General features: G+C 41.1%; 1 protein-coding gene across 3 annotated transcripts in view; it reads left to right on the top strand.

The window, feature by feature from the left end:
- FIG4 (FIG4 phosphoinositide 5-phosphatase) overlaps window positions 1-19,158 on the top strand; it is a 152,551-nt gene that overhangs the window by 119,632 nt on the left and 13,761 nt on the right. The window contains exon 23 of one of the 3 annotated variants that reach the window (XM_015065351.3): window positions 10,039-10,385. The exons of 1 other annotated variant lie outside the window; for it this stretch is intronic. In XM_015065351.3, coding sequence (XP_014920837.1) covers window positions 10,039-10,216 — 178 coding nt within the window. In that variant the 3' untranslated portion in view covers window positions 10,217-10,385. Of the gene's footprint in view, window positions 1-10,038; window positions 10,386-19,158 lie in introns of those variants that run through there. One more of the 3 variants, XM_015065352.3, reaches the window with a different exon arrangement.

The following is a 19,158-nucleotide window of genomic DNA, read 5'->3' as shown; positions in this document are numbered from 1 at the left end:
TCACTTCCTTCTCATCGCCCCTATTGCTTCTTCTATGGTGGGTTGTTTAGAGACTGGCATTATTGTGAACTTCTCTTGAAGGAATTTTAACCTGCCTGTGAGATTTCTAACCTCCCTTTCAGTGTTTCTGCTAAAGGACAGTCCAATCATCTTGTCATAATAGCAGCTATTAAAAGGATTTGGAAATGTTTGTACATAAAGAAATCAGATTTGTTCACTATTATGTGTCATGTTCATTAGCTGTCAATGGCATAGGCTGAAATGATTGGACTTTGTTAGGGATCATGTGTTAGAGTCATAGCATTTTGTGTGTTAATATAGACTTGCTGTCTTTTAGTAGGAATAAAAAGGAAATTAAGTTTTCTTTACCTTGATAATGGTTAGAATGTCACCAGCAGCTAATAACATGGTTTAATTTCCCAGTACATGGGTAAGCGCTTGCCCCTGAAGCCTGTCACCTTTATTCTATCTACCCAAAGACATGTGAACATGTCCTGGAGGGGCAAGGCAGCAGATAATGTGAGTGCTTACCTATATTTCCCATGTTGAACTTGGCATGACAGGTATGTCAAAGTGAGTATAGGCAGTGCCTGCTTTCTTGGATCCCAGAATACAGGGGTCTGTTTTGCTTTTTGTTTTATTAGAGGTGATTTGAAGATTGACACGTTCCTCTTGATTTCAGCCTAGTAACTTTGTTAATCTCTCTGAGTCACTGTTTTCTCACGTCTAAAGAAGAATAAGGACCCACCCCTTCTGCCTCACCAGTGTTTTTTGAGCAACTTTGATAGCTTTACACCCCACTAGAAAGCACTCCAACTTCCTTTCAGTTTTTTTGTCCATTTATAGAGTATCTGAAGAAAGGAATTTAAGAGCAATCTTCTGATGGGAAGTCTATCATTTCCCACCATCCTGTCAAATGACAGCTTCCCTATCATTTCAGATAATTCAAAACACACTAAATTCATGTTCTGAATTTACAAACCCAAGATAAAATCTGATTCCGTAACCAGACATCATTCGTTCATTCAATGAATAATTATTGAGCACTTACTGTATGCCAGGTGCTCTTCTGGGCATTGAAATTAAAGAGGTGATCAGAATGGGGGTTACATTCCTAGTAAGTATATAAATATATAAATAAAAGATCAGAAAGTGATAAATGCTATAGATATATTAAGATAATGGGCTTAGAAAGACATAAAAGAACCCAAAATTCATGAGGAAAAAAATAGGAAAAAGATTCTAAAACAGTCTGACCAAAAGAACTTTCTGTGGTGATGGAAATAATTCTATATCTGAGCTATGTAAAACAGTGGCCATTAGCTGCATGTGGCTATCAGGCACTTCAAATGTGACCAGTGCTACTAAGGAACTACTTTTAAAGTTTATTTAATTTCAATTAAGTTTAAGTAGCCACATGCAGCTAACGGCCGCCATATTGGACAGGTGCAGTTTGAGAGCTATGTTTTGGAGTTAGGTGTCTATACTTAAGCACAGAATGTGGTGTCTATACTTATGCACAGAATGTGAGCAATATGCAATGTTCTCTAGATTTTTAATGTGATAAAGCAAACACATTCTCTATCATCTTGGTAAAATAGATTCGTGACTAGGCTTCAATATATGAGTACCTTACTGGAAAGATACAAGCAATCTAATAAGACAGCTAAAGAGAAGCAATGGACAATTATATGTATAAATACATATACATATATATTTGTGAATACATATGTGTGGATGCCATGTATAGATATATAGATACATATATATATGGCATATATATATCTATATATATCCACACACTGAAGGCTAAAGGCTCTGAGGAGTATTAAAGGCTATAAAGAGAGATTTATTTCACGGTGATGTGTACTATAGACCCCTCTGCTGGTTATGTGATAAAGGCTAGTATTTTCTAATAGAAATTCTAAAACCTGCAGAAAGACAAATAGACCAATAACCAAGGGCTGGTACTATTAAGGCATTTGCTGAGATTTTGTTCCTCTGGGACCAGAGCATCTGATCAATTTTGAATCTGCTCTTGTTATGGTTTTCCTCAGAAAGCAGAGGAAATCATGAAAGAAATGACCTAATGCCCATTATCTGTAAATAAAGCAGTTGGTCAAGATCTTCTATAAGGTCCTCTTTAGATATAGTAGTCTTTTGATACTGTGACTGAGTTATGACCAACAAAGAATCATTTTGGTAATGTGAAAGAAAGAACCTTGGGGAAAAAAACTTGAAGTTTGTGGTAGCAACAGAAGGGAAAGATACTTTGTGACCAGAACCATTACTAAATTTTCTGGAAATGTCAGATGGTGTTTGATGTATGCCAGAATGCTAATCATATGCAAAAGTACCACATATACTATTTAAATTATACAAATGCTGTCCAGTTTTTCAATCACCAGCCACAAATTATCATGACATCACTAAATTCAGAAGACGTTTCAATCTGACCAATTAAATTTTTCTTGTCAGATCAACATGTTTATTGACTATTCAATATGTGTTAGAAAAAAAGCCTCAACAGGAATTGAACTTTAAAAGGGACTTAGGGCACCTGGGGGCTTAGTTGGTTAAGCATTCAACTTGGGGTCAGGTTCGAGCCCTGCATCAGGCTCTGTGCTGACAGCTCAGAGCCTGGAGCCTGCTTTGGATTCTGTGTCCCTCTCTTGTTCTGCCCTCTCCCACTCATGCTCGCTCTCTCTCTCTCTCTCTCTCTCTCTCTCTCTCTCTCTCTCTCTCCTGCTCTCGCTCTCTCTCTCTCTCTCAAGAATAAATAAAATTTAAAAAAATTTTAAGGGACTCAAACATTAGTTCTGCATGCAAGTGTAAGATACAGTTGTTATCAGACATGGTCGTATTATAACCAAGCAAGTAATACAACATTTAAGAAAGAGCATGAGGGCGCCTGCATGGCTCAGTCGGTTAAGTGGCCGACTTTGGCTCAGATCATGATCTCAAGGTTCGTGAGTTCGAGCCCCACGTTGGGCTCTTTGCTGACCGCTTGGAGCCTGCTTTGGATTCTGTTTCTCCCTTTCTCTCTGCCCCTACCCCACTTGCAATCTCTCTCTCTCCCTCTCTCTCTCTCTCAAACATAAATAAACATTAATTTTTTTTTTTTAGAAAGAGTATTAAAGGGCACCAAAGAAAGCATTTTCCATAAAAACACGTGGTGTGTCTTAAGAACTTCTTCCTGAAGTGTTTCTCTTCTGTGAATGGGAACTGCAGTTAAGGCTAAATGTCATCAATCCTTGGTGTTTGAGCGCACTGAGCAATGTGGGTTAAGTAGCCCATAAATGAATGGGCAAATATATTATTTTAAATAAGACTTTAACATTCCTTGAGGGGAAATACAGAGCTTTTCTTGAGGATGGAACTAGGTCCTGTAGATAAAAAGAAATGAGCCTGCAAATTTGTAATTATAATATTTTATCTCCAGAAATACTGCTGGCATTTGAATTAGGGGCAGTAGGTTTTATCCCTTTGGGGGCTGTGAGGAGAAGTTGAAAAAAAAATTCCCTGTGTTTATGGCCAGGAGGGAAAAGTGGAACCATTTTCTCCACTGTGAAAATGCAATAAAAGGCCAACTCTCTCTACTGGAATGAATAAAAGAAAGTAGTTTCACAATTTCCACATCATTTGGTGTTTAAATACTGGTCTTTTCATCTAGAAACAGATGGCATCGAAGCTAATAAAAAGACTATTCTGTGTAGTATTGAAAGCATTATTGTGTATTCCGTCTCTTTCCAGTACCCTCAGAGACAAGGTGCTGATCGGCAGCCCCTTGTGAGGGTCTTGGAGGTTTTTATATTTCTTTCCCACCTTGGAAATGTGTAAGCCAATGGAGAAATCAGACGTTTTCCTCATCAGGAAATGTGTGGTGCATCTAATATTACTGCTTGTATCTTGCAATTAAACGTCAAATTAGGGTTCTTGATGGAAGGTTAGCACGGTATATATTTGAAAGGAGAATTCTTGTTTAAACATGTTCAGTACTGCTGACCGACCACAAGTAAGATCTTATTTAGCATTTTAGATCCATTCTGGTCTCCTTAGACCAAAGAATCTCAAACTTTAGTGAGTGTCAGAATCCCTGGAAGGCTTGTTAAACATCTTTGCTAGGCCCCACCTTCGGAGATTCTGATTCAGTAGGTCTGGAGGAGGACGTGAGAGTTTGTATCTCTAACAAGTTCCCAGATGATGCTAGTGCTCCTGGTCTGGGGACCACACTTGGAGAACCACTGCCTTAAGACCATGGGGAGCTTCTTGTGACTGGCTTCTTGATGGCCAAGTAAAATGAAGAAACAAAAGTGTTTTGTGTGTTTCTGTTTCTCCTTCCTCATTTTTCTGATTATGCCAACAATATTGGGTATGTCTTAAGCTTCTTCATTATCATTTTGTTGGGGTTTTTTTCCACCATTTTGGCCTTGTATTTTATTATTTAGAAATTTCCAGCAGAACTATCATTAAGTATCTTTGTCAGGAGATGCCTATGAGAATCTAAATTGGAAACAGGAACAGGCAGGCCTGTCAGCTCTTCCTACAAAACCACACAACACAGGAACAATAACCAGCCAAGCCTCGAGGTACAAGATGATTGACCACTATAGTCCAGTAGCCTCCATGTGCTGATTTAGGTGAACAACAAAAACTTTGCAGATGTAGATTTTTAAAAAAAAAATTTTTTTTTAATGTTTGTTTATTTTTGAAAGACACAGAATCTAAGCAGGCTCCAGGCTCTGAGCTGTCAACACAGAGCCTGATGTGGGGCTCGAACTCACGAACCGTGAGATCATGACCTGAGCTAAAGTCAGACGCTTAACCGACTGAGCCACCCAGGCGCCCCGTAAACCCAATTTCATGTACTCATCCACAGCAGTCAAGCTACCAGGCACTTTGACTGGTTATGAGCTAGGAAATGGACTGAATTCAGTTTGAAACAATTCAACAGACCCTACGGGAGGGGACTGGCAGGGGTGGGAGGGACTTGACTGGGGTCAAGTCCTTGAGGATGCCCTTCCCTCACTGGGACGTCTTCAGTGTTTCCTTGTCCCTGCTGTCACCAACAGGGGGCGATGTGTGTAAAGGCTCAATCAAGCCCTTGCTAGAGAGCAGTTGTTGGCTAACAGCAGGATGGATCCACATGTCAGCAAGCAGAATCCGTCCACATGACTGGGACAGGCTGTACCCTGTGTCCCTGAAGTGCAGATGGGGTCGCAGCCTAAGCATGCTTGAGAGGACCCTTCACCCCCAAAACCCTCACTACCTGTTGCTCTATGTGCAGAGTCCTCACCACCTGCTACATGCTCCCAAGTGGAGATTTGGTTCAGCTTGGAGCCTGGCTCACACCCGCTCTTCCCCTGCAGGACCCTTTGACCATGACCGTAGCCCCCAGGACCTGTCACAACCTAGCCTGACACCCAGTCCAGCTTCGCATGCTACTGCATTCACCATTCTTGTCTAAGAGACAGGCTGTCTGCCTGCAGGCCAGAAGGGTGGGCCCTGTCTGTGCCTCCAGTAGACTTCCAGGCTCTCCTATTTGAGAAACTACATTTCCATACCACTCATGGTCTTATTTCACAGATCATGGTGGTGAGTTTAGGATTTCTAGTCCTTGCCGTGGTTACCATACATGTCCTGACACCTTCTTGTTTTTTCAGGTCTGAAACATCTCCCCCGACATACCCTGGTTGTTTTAAACCCTAAATGACCCTTCTAAGAGCAACAGCGGATTCAGAGGATGCCGGCCACATGTGCTGAGCAAGTCCCCTCTACTTTGGTTGCTTCAAAAAAACAGGGCTTCGGGGCACCTGGGTGGCTCAATCAGTTAGGTGTACGACTTCAGCTCAGGTCATGATCTCGCAGTCTGTGGGTTCGGGCCCCGCATTGGGCACTGTGCTGACAGCTTAGAGCCTGGAGCCTGCTTCAGTTTTTGTGTCTCCTCCTCTCTCTGCCCCTCCCATGCTCGCACTGTGTCTCTCTATCTCTTTCAAAGGTAAATAAACATCAAAAAAAAAAAAACAAAACACCAGGGCTTCTATGATATCCCCAATTCACTTTTACTCAGAAGAGAAGTGCCCCCAGCATCAAGGCACAAAGACAGCAGTCACTTGGGGCCAAATGACAATGAGAATGACCAGCGACCTTCATGAGGTCTGAGGCAGAGTCACTGGGGAAGACAAGTTCATTTTGGCATGGACAGGCATCAGAAGGAAGGCTCAATACCGGGGTCTCCCTTTGGCCCCAAGCAGTCCTCAGAATAGAAAGAGACTTCGAATCTAGAAGCACAAAAAAGACAAAGGCAATAGTTAATGCATTTTCTGACTCCCTACTTGTTTTGACACCAGAGTGAGGTAGCGTTGGAGCCCTAAACCCACCTGCCACTCAATCTGATACCATTTCAGGCTGATGTTTGGCATTTCATATTAAGTGTTTGTAATAGTGCCCATTACTCTATGCTTCAGTGAAGCAGTGTACCAAGAAGTAGGGTGAGGACTCCTGACCAATTTACTGGCAAGAAAGCAAAGGCACTGGGTAGAAGTGCCTGGTCTGTGACCCTTATCACGGTTGTCCGGGCCCTACATCCATGGGCAGTTGGCAGGCCCTGGTGCTGTTACCTCCCACAGCCTGCCCACCTGTATATTCAGCTGAGGCCTCTGAAGGATAAAACAATTACTTGGTCACTTGGCATGTCCCCTTTCTCTCTCTCTTTTTTTTAATATGAAATTTATTGGCAAATTGGTTTCCATACAACACCCAGTGCTCATCCCAATAGGTGCCCTCCTCAATGCCCATCACCCACTTTCCCCTTCCTCCCACCCCCCATCAACCCTCAGTTTATTCTCAGTCTTTAAAGAGTCTCTTAAGGTTTGCCTCCTTCCCTCTTTGTAACTTTTTTCCCCCTTCTCCTCCCCCATGGTCTTCTGTTAAGTTTCTCAGGATCCACATAAGAGTGAAAACATATGGTATCTGTCTTTCTCTGTATGACTTATTTCACTTAGTATAACACTCTCCATTTCCATCCATGTTGCTACAAAGGGCCATGTTTCATTCTTTATCCGTTCGTCAGTTGATGTACATTTAGGCTCTTTCCATAATTTGGCTATTGTTTAAAGTGCTGCTATAAACATTGGGGTACAAGTGCCCCTATGCATCAGCACTCCTGTATCCCTTGGGTAAATTCCTAGCAGTGCTATTGCTGGGTCATAGGGTAGATCTATTTTCAATTTTTTGAGGAATCTTCACACTGTTTTCCAGAGTGGCTGCACCAGTTTGCATTCCCACCAACAGTGCATTCCCACCAACAATTCCTTTCTCAACTCATTAAGATTTAGTGCTCAGACTAAGGATGTCTGGTGTGATTCCTGCCAGAGAGGTCTTTGTTAATGCACAAAGGGTTCTGGGCAAAGATCCGGCTTCAAAGACAGGACAGAAACCAGTAGTCCCATTTTTAAATTGACTTTAAGCATTTCATCTTAAAATGGAGAGTATAATCCCAATGGTTCCTGCCTTCCAGGATGAATGTGAAAATTAAGTAAGATTTGAGAAGGGAAAGAGACTAGACAGGTGTAGATGATGTGGTTCAAGAGTAGTTGCTGTGGCTGGTGCTTTGATGACAATCTCTAGAAACCCTAGTGGAGTCTCCATTTTTAAAATGGTTCAGGTTTAAAAGGTTTGACCCTGAATATTATCACCCACTAAAGAATTGTAGTATTTCAGTTTGACTTATGTAAATGACTGTAGAGTTGCTGTGCTTTTGTGAGGGAAGATTGAGGAGAATAGTTCACATATTAATCATCCTAATTGTTCATCATTGTAATGTGTTATCCACAGACATTAGAAGAACTGTAATTTGTGTATTTTGAAGAACGCTCTTAAACCAGGCTGGAGGACAGATTGAGATGCAGATGTCTCAGGACTCTTTCACCTTGGTCTTTCATTTTTTTAACTTTGTGTAAATCATTTTCCTTTGGTTTTTACTTCAATAAGTTTACGTTCTAAGATTGTGTGAAATTATTTAAGTGCTTTGAAAAAAGGGGAGTGTTTGACAAATGATATACCAGATTTGAATTGAAATATATTTACCTTGAAGTGAAAACCATTGAGGTTGGCTTCCAGAAAGAATATTCCACCTCCAGTTATATTTTATTTTAATGTAATTTAATGCATCTCCAGCCGTGGCAGGATGTGTAAAGGCAAAACACAGTGAGCTTTGCTTTCTGGGTAAGAAAGACCCACATTTGATTGAAACGTATCCTTTGAGGATGGGGGCATTACAGTACAGCTCCTGTCTTCCACTGTGTGTCTGCACTTCCAAATGTCTCTTGAAATGCTGACGTTCCTAGTACAGACCTAGCTGGGGCTGAGGCCCAATTCTGCTTCTGATGGTAGGGAATCTCCCCCCTGCATCAGGGGTCCCAGCTAACGCATCCAGGATGCCTTCCTGATGCCTCTGCTACAAGGAGTAAGGCTAGGTCCCAGCCCAGCACAGTAGATTCTTCAGATCTTGTCTCTGTGTTATTTTGGTTCCCTGGCAGAAGAAGTACCCCCCACCCCACAGGGCCAGCCCTGGGCTAAGTCCCTCACAACAACATTTTAGTTTTTTTTTTTTTCAATGTTTATTTATTCTGAGAGAGAGAGGGGGCGGGGAGGGGGGAGAGAGGGAGAGACACAGAATCCGAAGCAGGCTCCAGGCTCTGAGCTGTCAGCACAGAGCCCGATGTGGGGCCCAAACCCACGAACTGCAAGATTATGACCAGAGCTGAAGTTGGGCGCTTAACTGACTGAGCCACCCAGATGCCCCAACAACATTTTAGTTTACTATCGTCCCCATCAGTAGCCCCCCTTCTTGACCTTTCTTTCACACTCTACACACATACTCACTCTGCATCACACCTGACTTGGTTGACTCATCCTTTGAGGGCCTGCTCTCAGCTAAGGATGCAATGACTAGTGGGTGCTCAGCCTTCAATGAGTAAAGGTTGTGTCAGATACCACGCTGCATTTTGACAAGGCTTTTCTGGAGACAGCACCTTCCCCAATGGATAGATGGAAATTTCAAGCATTAAGTTAGGCTAGGTGGATGGGAATGGAGGGATATTTTTGGATGAAGAGATTCTTGTGTGCTTTTCCATGCCCCAGAAAGGAAGGAAGCTGCCTGTTACAGATCCAAAATCTCTCATCAGAAGCCTGAGGCCAGATGTGTTTCAGAATTCAGAATTTTGGACTTGTTAGCATAACAAGATGGTACATCCCCAGTGTGATCTGAGGACTTGTCTGGTAATTAAACACATTAATATTCACATGAAGTGGGATCAGTATTGTTGGTTCAGGTTAGGATGTGCCACCAAATGAATTTCAATTGGGTCAGGTTTTACCACCAACGTGACATTTGGTTATTAAAGCTTGTAGGATTTCAGAATTGCAGATAAGGAATTACTATGCACCTGTAATCATTAACAATAGTTCACATATACTGAGCACTTACAGTTTGCCAGGCATTATGCTAAGTGAGCACATTATACATATAAACTTATTTGCTCTTCTTATCAATGTAAGGAAGAAATTAGTATCCCTTTACTGATTCCTACTAAATCTTCCTTTAAAAACTGTTGATGACTGTTAGAACAAATAAATGAACTCAATAAAGTTTCAGGGTACAAAATTAATATACAAAAAAAAAAAAGTTCGGTTCCTATCGTGTGTCAAGGAGCAAAACATTTATAGCCCCCACCTAAAGTTACTCTAGTCAAGTGAAGGAGGCAGATGGGTGCACAGACATAGGTGTACCTGAGGCACAGGAACAGAGAAAGGTACCCATCTAGCCTGCACTTCAGGGAAGGCTCCCTGGGCAGGCTCTGGCCCAGCTCTGTCCTCTGGGCAAGGGAGGAAGTCAGCCCAGGGGAGATCACCACCACCACTTATTATTAAGTCTGCATGTTCAAGGTCAGTGGCTCTTGAATGCTTTGCAGTCATAGCTCCCTGTGGGTCCTTTATTTTCTTTAATGTAGCCATGTCTCCTCTTCTCTTCTATAGAACACCTATCTCAGCTTTCTCACAAGACAACATCTATGAAGTACAGCCTCCAAGGGTAGACAGAAAATCTACAGAGATCTTCCAAGCCCACATCCAGGCCAGTCAAGGTATCATGCAGCCTCTTGGAAAGGAAGATACTTCCATGTACCGAGAATACATCAGGAACCGCTACCTGTGAAGAGAAAACAGGTCCCCCCATGAATTTGCCTACATTGTAATCTGTTTTATCTCCTCTTAAAAAGTTAATTTCCCGGGAGTCCTTTACATCTGAAAGTTTTTCCTCTTTTTGTAACTGGTGAACTACAAATTACAGGAAATAAAGAAATGCTTAAATATTTTGCTGTCAATGCCTTTGCTTTATTTTAGAAATACTTCTATAAATGCAGTCAATATAGGGGCACCTGGGTGGCTCAGTCGATTGAGCGTCCACCTTGGGCCAGGTCATGATCTCACATTTACGGGTTCAAGCCCCATAGTCGGCTCTGTGCTGCTAGCTCAGAGCCTGGAGCCTGCTTTGGATTCTGTGTCTCCCTGTCTCTCTACCTTCCCCCTGCTTGAGCTCTGTCTCTCTGTCTCTCAAAAAATAAAATAAAAAATGTTAAAAAAATTTCTTTAAATAATAAAAATATTAAAAAAAAAAGAAATGCAGTCAATATAGTATCACACCATAATTAAGAAATTAACAGGTATTTGTTGAGTATCTGCTGTGTGCTAGGCACTATGGTAGAGTCTGGGAGTATCACAGTAAGGAAAACAGGCCAAAAAACCCATCTCTCATGTAAAATGAGGTCAGATTATTTTTCTTTGTAGTTAACATATTTTTTTATGTATTCTGACTTTATGTTAGCTTTGTGTTGTTTTTTTTTTAATTTTTTTTTTTTTAACGTTTATTTATTTTTGAGACAGAGAGAGACAGAGCATGAACGGGGGAGGGTCAGAGAGAGGGAGACACAGAATCTGAAACAGGCTCCAGGCTCTGAGCTGTCAGCACAGAGCCCGACATGGGGCTCGAACTCACGGACCGCGAGATCATGACCTGAGCCGAGGTCGGCCACTTAACCGACTGAGCCACCCGGGCGCCCCTAGCTTTGTGTTTTGATAAAAAAAATTGTATGTTAACTTTGTGTTTTTTGAAAGCTCTTGTCCTTAGGAACTAAACAGTGAAATATTTATGGATAAAGGGACAAGATGTCAACAAAGTGCCCTCCAATGGTTCAGGAAAAAAGAACAAATGGAGCAAAATCTTAACAATCAGTAAATCTGGGAAAGAGTAAATGGCATTTTTTGAACAATTCCTGTAATTTTTCCATAAATAGGAAATGATATCAAAATAAAACATTAAAAATGAGTTTCCCTGCATAACTTTTGTGGTGTGCAGTTGTGTTACCCAGTGTGACCTTTGGTGTCCAGTCGGGTGACTTGTCACGTGCACATGGCTTGTTCTCTGTATAGTCAAACGTAACACGGACAACTTCCTGCATTTTCCAACAGTTTGACACAAATGGTGTGATCTCATTACACCTATGCTTGGTTGATAAGTTGTCTCAGTTCTCCCTTCTCATAAATAAAATAGGGAAGAAAACCAAGCTAATGAGAGAAGGAAAACTGACTGTCTAAATGACCTTTAAGGTGTCTCCAACCCTGAGATGCTGGAATTCTGTGGAAGGTTCTACACTGCAGGGAAAAAGCCCCTAACTAGCAGACATTTTGAGTCGATGTCATCATAAAACCAGGATTAGAGAGTGACGACAGGCAACAGAAAATTTGTATTGGCGTAGTTTCATTACCTACCGCGATAGCTTGCTGCTGCATGTAGGAGGTCACCTGAGTCTTCCCAAGTCAAAAAATATTCCCAAATTCCTTAAGAAATGTCAAGTTCAACCACTGACCTTAATTTTTAACATGGCTTCTTGGAGGTCTATCTCCTTATGATGAGAATACAGTCCTTGTGAAGATCTGGAATCGAAGTCTTCTTTCCTAACCTTCTTTAGCTGTGAAGTAAGGCTAAGAATGCCTACTTTGTTGATGTGGAATTTAGAGATAATGTATGTGAAGCATGTAGCCATGGTTCCTGGCCTGTAAATGAGGCTCAGTAAATGGATAGCTGCTGTGATGCAGTAGGGGTGGCTGGTGATGGTGGCCGTGCAGACAGTGTTCTCCGCGTAAGGCAGCTGCTTAAACATGATTAACATGATTTTTAACATAACAGATTAACGTTATTTTGACATAACAAAGATGGTACCGAACTATTGATTTTGACATTAATTCAGATTACTTCAACTCTAGCTGTACAAGGGAGACCTTACAAATTGATAGGAAAGTAGACATCACATTAAACCTCTGGAAAGAGGTTCATGACCCCAAGGAGCACGTAAATGAAGTGAACACACCTACGAAGACACTAAAAAGCTAATATGTGAAAGAAAGTGTAGAGGCTGCTCTAATTTTTAGACCCAAAGAAAAGAAACACATACTGGTGAAGAGCATGAGCTGTGACTCCTATCACTTACAAGTAATCCCCAAGCCTCAATGTTGTCATCTAGTATAGAGCGTAGTTGAAAGAAATAAGAGAATACCTATAAAGCATTGGGCGTGGTATCTATCACATGGTAAATGCTCAGTAAATGTAGCTGGATAAGATCACTGATAATGGGCATTCGCCACCACCTGCCAATCTGGTGGCCGAGCATCCTCTCAGAGCAACACCATGTATCCACTCTCCCCATGCCATAGTCACTAAGACAGGAGAAGCCTTCCTACTTCCGCCTGGCATTGTCGATTTTAATTCTTTAAATCAAGCAGTATGAATGAACCTTGAAACACAGTAGATCATCAATTGAAATATCAGCAAAGAACGATGACATTCTATGAAATAAAATCTTGTTGACCGTATTATCCCACCCAAGAGCAAACTAAAAACATTCACATTAAAATTCAGTGTGAACTTCTTAGGAGTGGTAGCAGGAGACATGCTCTCTTAAAGCCACTTTGTATCCGTCTAGACTCCACAGTAGAGGAAGCTATGTCCTACTTTGTCAAACTGAGAGATGCTTTTGATCTTGGTTGAGCTTTTCCAGCTTACATGGCTGCTGTCGTGCTGTTGAGAAGGCTGGAAGGATCAACTGCAAAAATGATCCAGCATGAAAAATCATTCTTTCATCGTGAGGCAAAATCCCTATGACTGTTACCTTTCCTCAGAAGAGTATGATTTTAGATGTTGTGGATCCAAATTGAAATTATATTATGTGACTTCCATTTCTCCATAAAAAAAAAAAAACAACTCCTGTCAGAATTCAAATAGATTTTATTCTTCTCTTATATGTGAATAAATCAGTTGCCACTCAAAGATGAGATTCCAACTTTGTTGGATTTCGGCAGGCGGAGAGTTTGAAAATCATACTGTATCTTATTATATGTTTCACAGTTAAGCTTTTGTCCCCAACTCCGTGAGTTTTCTCCTTCCTAGAATTTGCCGCATACTGAGTCAGAAGTGTTTTCTCCTTTTGGGAAACGATGTACCTTACAGTCGTCCTCACACGTGCCGTTGGGGCTGGCTGCTCAGAATAAATTGCTCAGAGTAGCCAGCGAAGGCAAAGCTGGCCTCTCATCCCAACCATGTTTTTCTTGCAAGTCACGTTTTGCTTTTTTAAAATCAATCTAAAGATTCATTCCCTTTTTCTGGTTTGCCCCCCTGGCATGTTTTATTTGTTCTTGCTGAGATCTGTACCGCCTCTCAGAATCTCTCCTGCCTGACAAACAATAGGGCTAACTGATTATTATTATTATGGCTAAATGAATCCTTTACTGAAGGAAAAATGATCTATTTTTACCTCTTTATTGAGACTTAATTCACTCCCTTTGGAAGAGGTGATGGATCACTCTGGAAACTGCACGTGTTCTGATGTGCTCCTAGTGAAGGTCAGGTCTGCACACACAAGAGCAGCTTTCTCCAAAACACTCTTGAGTCCCCCTTTCATTTTCACAAGCTAGAGGGTCATTTACTAACAAAGAACAGTAAGCTACCATTTAACTCTTGCTACCCACACACAAAATATTTTGTGGGTTCATTTCTTTAGTCCATTCATCTGAGTGGACTCCAATGTAATTGCCATCCAACTGGTAAATAAAAACTAGTCTGAACTGATTCTCTGTAATTGAAGAAGACTTTTCATAAATAAAATCACAAAACTAAACCACTTGTATTAGTTTATAGAGGAAAAAAAACAGGACTCAGTAAATGTAGGATTTGCTAAACTAGGCAGCAGCCAAGATGCTGATCAAAGCAAGAGAAACATGGCATGATTGTTGGTGGGAATGCAAGCTGGCAGAACCACTCTGGAAAACAGTATGGAGGTTCCTCAAAAAATTAAAAATAGAACTACCCTACGACCCAGCAATTGCACTACTAGGTATTTATCCAAGGGATAGAGGTGTGCTGTTTCAAAGGGACACATGCACCCCAATGTTTATAGCAGGACTATCAACAACAGCCAAAGTATGGAAAGAGCCCAAATGTCCATCGATGGATGAATGGATAAAGAAGATGTGGTATATACATACAATGGAGTATTACTTGGCAATCAAAAAGAATGAAATCTTGCCATTTGCAACTACGTGGATGGAACTGGAGGGTATTATGCTAAGCGAAATTAGAGAAAGACAAATATCATATGACTTCACTCACATGAGGACTTTAAGAGACAAAACAGATGAACATAAGGAAACAAAAATAATAAAAACAGGGAGGGGGACAAAACAGAAGAGACTCATAAATATGGAGAACAAACTGAGGGTTACTGGAGGGGGTGTGGGAGGGGGGATGGGCTTAATGAATAAGGGACATTAAGGAATCTCCTCCTGAAATCATTGTTGCACTATATGCTAATTTAAATTTAAAAAAACTAAATTAAAAAAAAAAAAGAAACATGGCATGGCTGACCAGAAGAGGGTCACAAATCCTGTTGCCCCAAGGTTAGTTACAGAAACAAGGAAAGTGCCACCATCTGCACTTTCTTTGCTGCTGAAAGGTAAATCATTTCAGCACTCCCCCCAGTAACCATTTTTCCTTTTACAGTGGGAATTATAATTTAAATACAAAATTGTCTTCTCTTCCCTTGTCCCTCTCCTCACCCATCAATCATTATACTTAGGAGGTGATTAGGCTGATGATAAAATTTACCATCTCGTCCCAAAGTGGCAGATTATCTAAGCTGGGCATATCCCAAAGATCCAGCAGTCAGGGAACAGTAGTGTCATGACATCATCTCTGGTGACTATAGTTGGATGGGATTCTGGATGATTTCCCCTGGGGAGGGAATATGTAGGGATCTCTAGCTTATGTTAGAAGACACTTCCGGAAGTGTATAGGGGGAGGAAGAAGGTGTGTGTGTGTGTGCTGGACAGCTAGGGTTCAAGTGTGTGCCTATTCACGCCCTCTTCTGTGGAGTGCCTCTCCACTCCTCCCACTATGATCCTTCCCTCTGACCCAGAGTCGTCAGGGCAGGGCAGGAGAGTAAGAAGAAATTGCTCTCCGCTGCTCCTTTTTTTCGTGAATTTGTTGAACATCAGTAGTATGCTTGGAACCAAGCTAGCTGCTGGAGTTTGAGTTAAGGATGAAGAAGATTGTTCCTTGCCCTGAGGAGCCTGCAGCATAGAGGGAAAGACAGATGCCTAAACAATCTCGTACAAAATGATTTCTCAAGATCACTGCTCTGTGCAAAGCCCCTGGTGACTAGCTTTGCAAGATAGTAAGGGGATTTTTTCTTTTTTTTCCAGAGAGAGAGAGAGAGAATCCTAAGCAGGTGGGAAGAGGAAGAGAGAGAGAGAATCCTAAGCAGGCTCCAAGCTGAGGGCAGAGCCCAATTCAGGGCTCGATCCCACAACCCTGAGATCATGACCTGAGCCAAAAGCAAGAGGCAATGCTCAACCAACTGAGCTACCCAGGTGCCCCAATGAGGGAAATTTTTATTGAACCTGATTTTTTAAAGTTTATTTATTTATTTTGAGAGAGAGTGAGTGGGAGGAGGGGCAGAGAAAGAGGGAGAAAGAATCCCAAGCAGGATCTGCACTGTAAGTGCAGAACCCAACAAACCGTGAGGTCATGACCTGAGCCAAAATCCAGAGTCAGACACCTAACCAAATGAGTCACTCAGGTGCTCTTTACTGAACTTGATTTTAAATGAATGAGTAGAAACCTGACAAGGAAGGATAGCAGAGAGGGCATTCAAAAGAACAGTAGGAGCAAGGAGAGCAGCCTATTTGGGGGACCAGAAAGTCATTTGGCATTGCTGGACAGAGGGATGGTGGTGGAAGGAAAGGAAGGTGATGGGAAGGGAAAGGTCAGGAAAAAGGTTGGAAAAATAAATCAGGTGAGATTGTGAAGGGCCTGATAGGCTAATAGCAGTGGTTCTCAAACTTTTTATTCTCGGAACCCCATTACAATCCTAAAAATTATTCAAGACCTCCAAAGAGCTTTTATTTATACGGGTCCTATCTACCAGTATTTACCACATTCAGAAACTGTTAATTCTTATATGCTTATTAATTCATTAAAAATTGCAATAGGAGTGCCTGGGTGGCTCAGTCAGTTAAGCATCTGACTTTGGCTCAGGTCATGATCTCACAGCTCACGAGTTCAAGCCCGCATTGGACTCTGTGCTGATGGCTCAGAGCCTGAGGCCTACTTCGGATTCTGTGTCCTACTCTCTCTCTTCCGCTCCCCCCACTCATGATCTGTCTCTCCCTCTCTCTGAAAAATAAATAAATAAATAAATAAATAAATAAATAAATAAATAAATAAACATTTAAAAAATAGCAATAATAGAACCATCCCATGGTAACATAAATAGTATATTTTTAATAAAAAATAACTTTTCCAAAACAAAACAAAAAAAATTAACCCATCACATATCAACAGAAATGTCTTTTTGTGTGTGTGAAAAGTAACTTTTGCAAAAAAAAATTTTAATAAAGATTGGCATTGTTTTACATTTTCAGATCTTTTTAATGTCTGGCTTAATGCAAGACACCTGGGGTCTACTACCTTCTACGTTGAGTCTGTTTTAATATGTTGTTTTGGTTAAAACATATGAAGAAAATCCATCCTCACACAGACACAAAGTTGACAAAAGGAAAAGTAGTTTAATAATAGTCCTTTGGGATTATTGTGGATATTCTTTCTTTCTATTCCCAAACTCAGTAAGCGGTAGTTTCTTAAAGGTTAGTTGTATTGTGAAATCTGAAACTACATCAAGGAACTTTTTCATTGTCTGTGACATTAAAATTGGTATATCCTAGAATGGATCTTTCACCCAAGCTTGATTTTGTGACACCACACATTGGTCACTTGGAAAATTTTGGTTCACCGAGATAGGCGGATCTTCCAAATGTTGACATTCCACTGGGTTCCGTAGAGTGTGTTTGGTGTCTATCTCCCCAGGAAGATGGAGTGCTGGGAGAGCAGAGCTGAGACACATTCCTCTGCAACTCCCAGCCCAGAGTCCCTCTAGCTGTCACTCAGTGCACACTGTCAAGTGAATGCTTGAGGGCGACTCTGGCAACCGTATGACACAGTGGAGGCTCAGGACCAGCTCAGAACCAGCAGGAGACCTGAATCATCCTCTTGTCTTTGAGTGTCTAACCCATTAAAACAATGTTAATTCATTCCTCTTTAAAAGACATCCAAGGGACATTTGACTATATCTTCCTTTAAGCCCTCACTCCCTAACCCGTTACATGCCTCTATCTGCTACCACCAGGGGTGTGCTGTGTATGGACCATAAGTCTTGTCTTTCTGCAGAAAAGGGATTTACGTGAATACAGATATTAATTTTATTTATCACATCCAAAAGAGTCAGCCAGTGCTGAACCCTAACTTTGTTGGTTAAGGTCATTGTAACAGTAACAGTATTGATAAAGTTGAAAAATCTTCACTGTATATGTTTTTATCCTAGGTATTTACTTTTGATGGCTTTATAGCAGCAAATGTACTCTAGAGATTATATTAATGTGCTTTTTTAAAAACTATTCATTGAACTATGAAGAATTATATCATAACTTTCCACTTCCAGATGAACTGTAAAGGTCTGGGTTTTTCCAAGAGATATGGATAATAATTTTGTTACATTTGGCATTGCCTCAATAAAGTCTAATGCCTCTGAAAAACCAATTTGAGAAAAGATACCACATGTTGGCAAATCACATGTGATAAAAGCTTTTATGAATCTCTCTTCCCTGATTATGAAGTCATCTTTAATTCAGTTCAATAAAACATTTAATTTTGTCCGTATCTTCAGAGAGAGAAATTCACAGGTCAGCTTGTTCACAGAAAACATTTAGTAAATGGAAGTATATGACCTTTCTAATCATCATTTTAGGTCAATTAAGGTTATGTAAAAAAATCTATTTTATCTTTTCCTTATGAAATCTTGGGGACAGGGATTGAAATCTTTGGGATAATGGAATTAAATTTCTCTATAAATCCTCAGTCTTCTGCATTAAAAAAAAAAAAATTTGTCTATTCAGGAAACTCAAATTACTACCTGCATTAAGGATTTCTCTTTTACATACTTATCAGGGTGAACTTAAGATTTTTTTTTTTTTTAACAAAATCAACCTGTAGGGGGTTGGCAGTGCTGTGAAAGGACTCGTCTGAATCTGAATCAGACCTGCTGTAAGTGGAAATGTCCCACTCACACTTACCCAGGAGCCTTCCTGTACTCCAAGGGGCTGGGACCAATCCAGGACAAATAGGAAACTACTTTTTCCTTTAATAGTGGCACTAATCTCCTTTTTATGCCCAGGGGTGCGGTATTTTTGATTCATGATCTTGGCTCATGGGGAGGAAGCCATTTTAAGGGTTTCCACTCAGCCATGCTTACTCTGAGTATTCTTTTTTTTTCTTTTTAATATTTATTTATTTTGGGGACAGTGCAAGTGAGGGAGGGGCAGAAAGAGGGGGACAGAGGATCCAAAGAGGGCTCTGCACTGACAAGCTGACAGCAGCGAGCCTGATGTGGGGCTTGAAATTACAACCCATGAGATCATGACCTGAGCCGAAGTCAGGCGCTCAACCGACTGAACTACCCAGGCGCCCCTCTGAGAATTCTTACCCCGGAGTCC

The sequence above is a fragment of the Acinonyx jubatus genome, chromosome B2, assembly GCF_027475565.1.
Source record: "Acinonyx jubatus isolate Ajub_Pintada_27869175 chromosome B2, VMU_Ajub_asm_v1.0, whole genome shotgun sequence".
Classification (NCBI taxonomy): domain Eukaryota; kingdom Metazoa; phylum Chordata; class Mammalia; order Carnivora; family Felidae; genus Acinonyx; species Acinonyx jubatus.
Note: the sequence above shows the minus strand (reverse complement) of the source record. Positions and strands in the feature narration are given on the sequence as shown.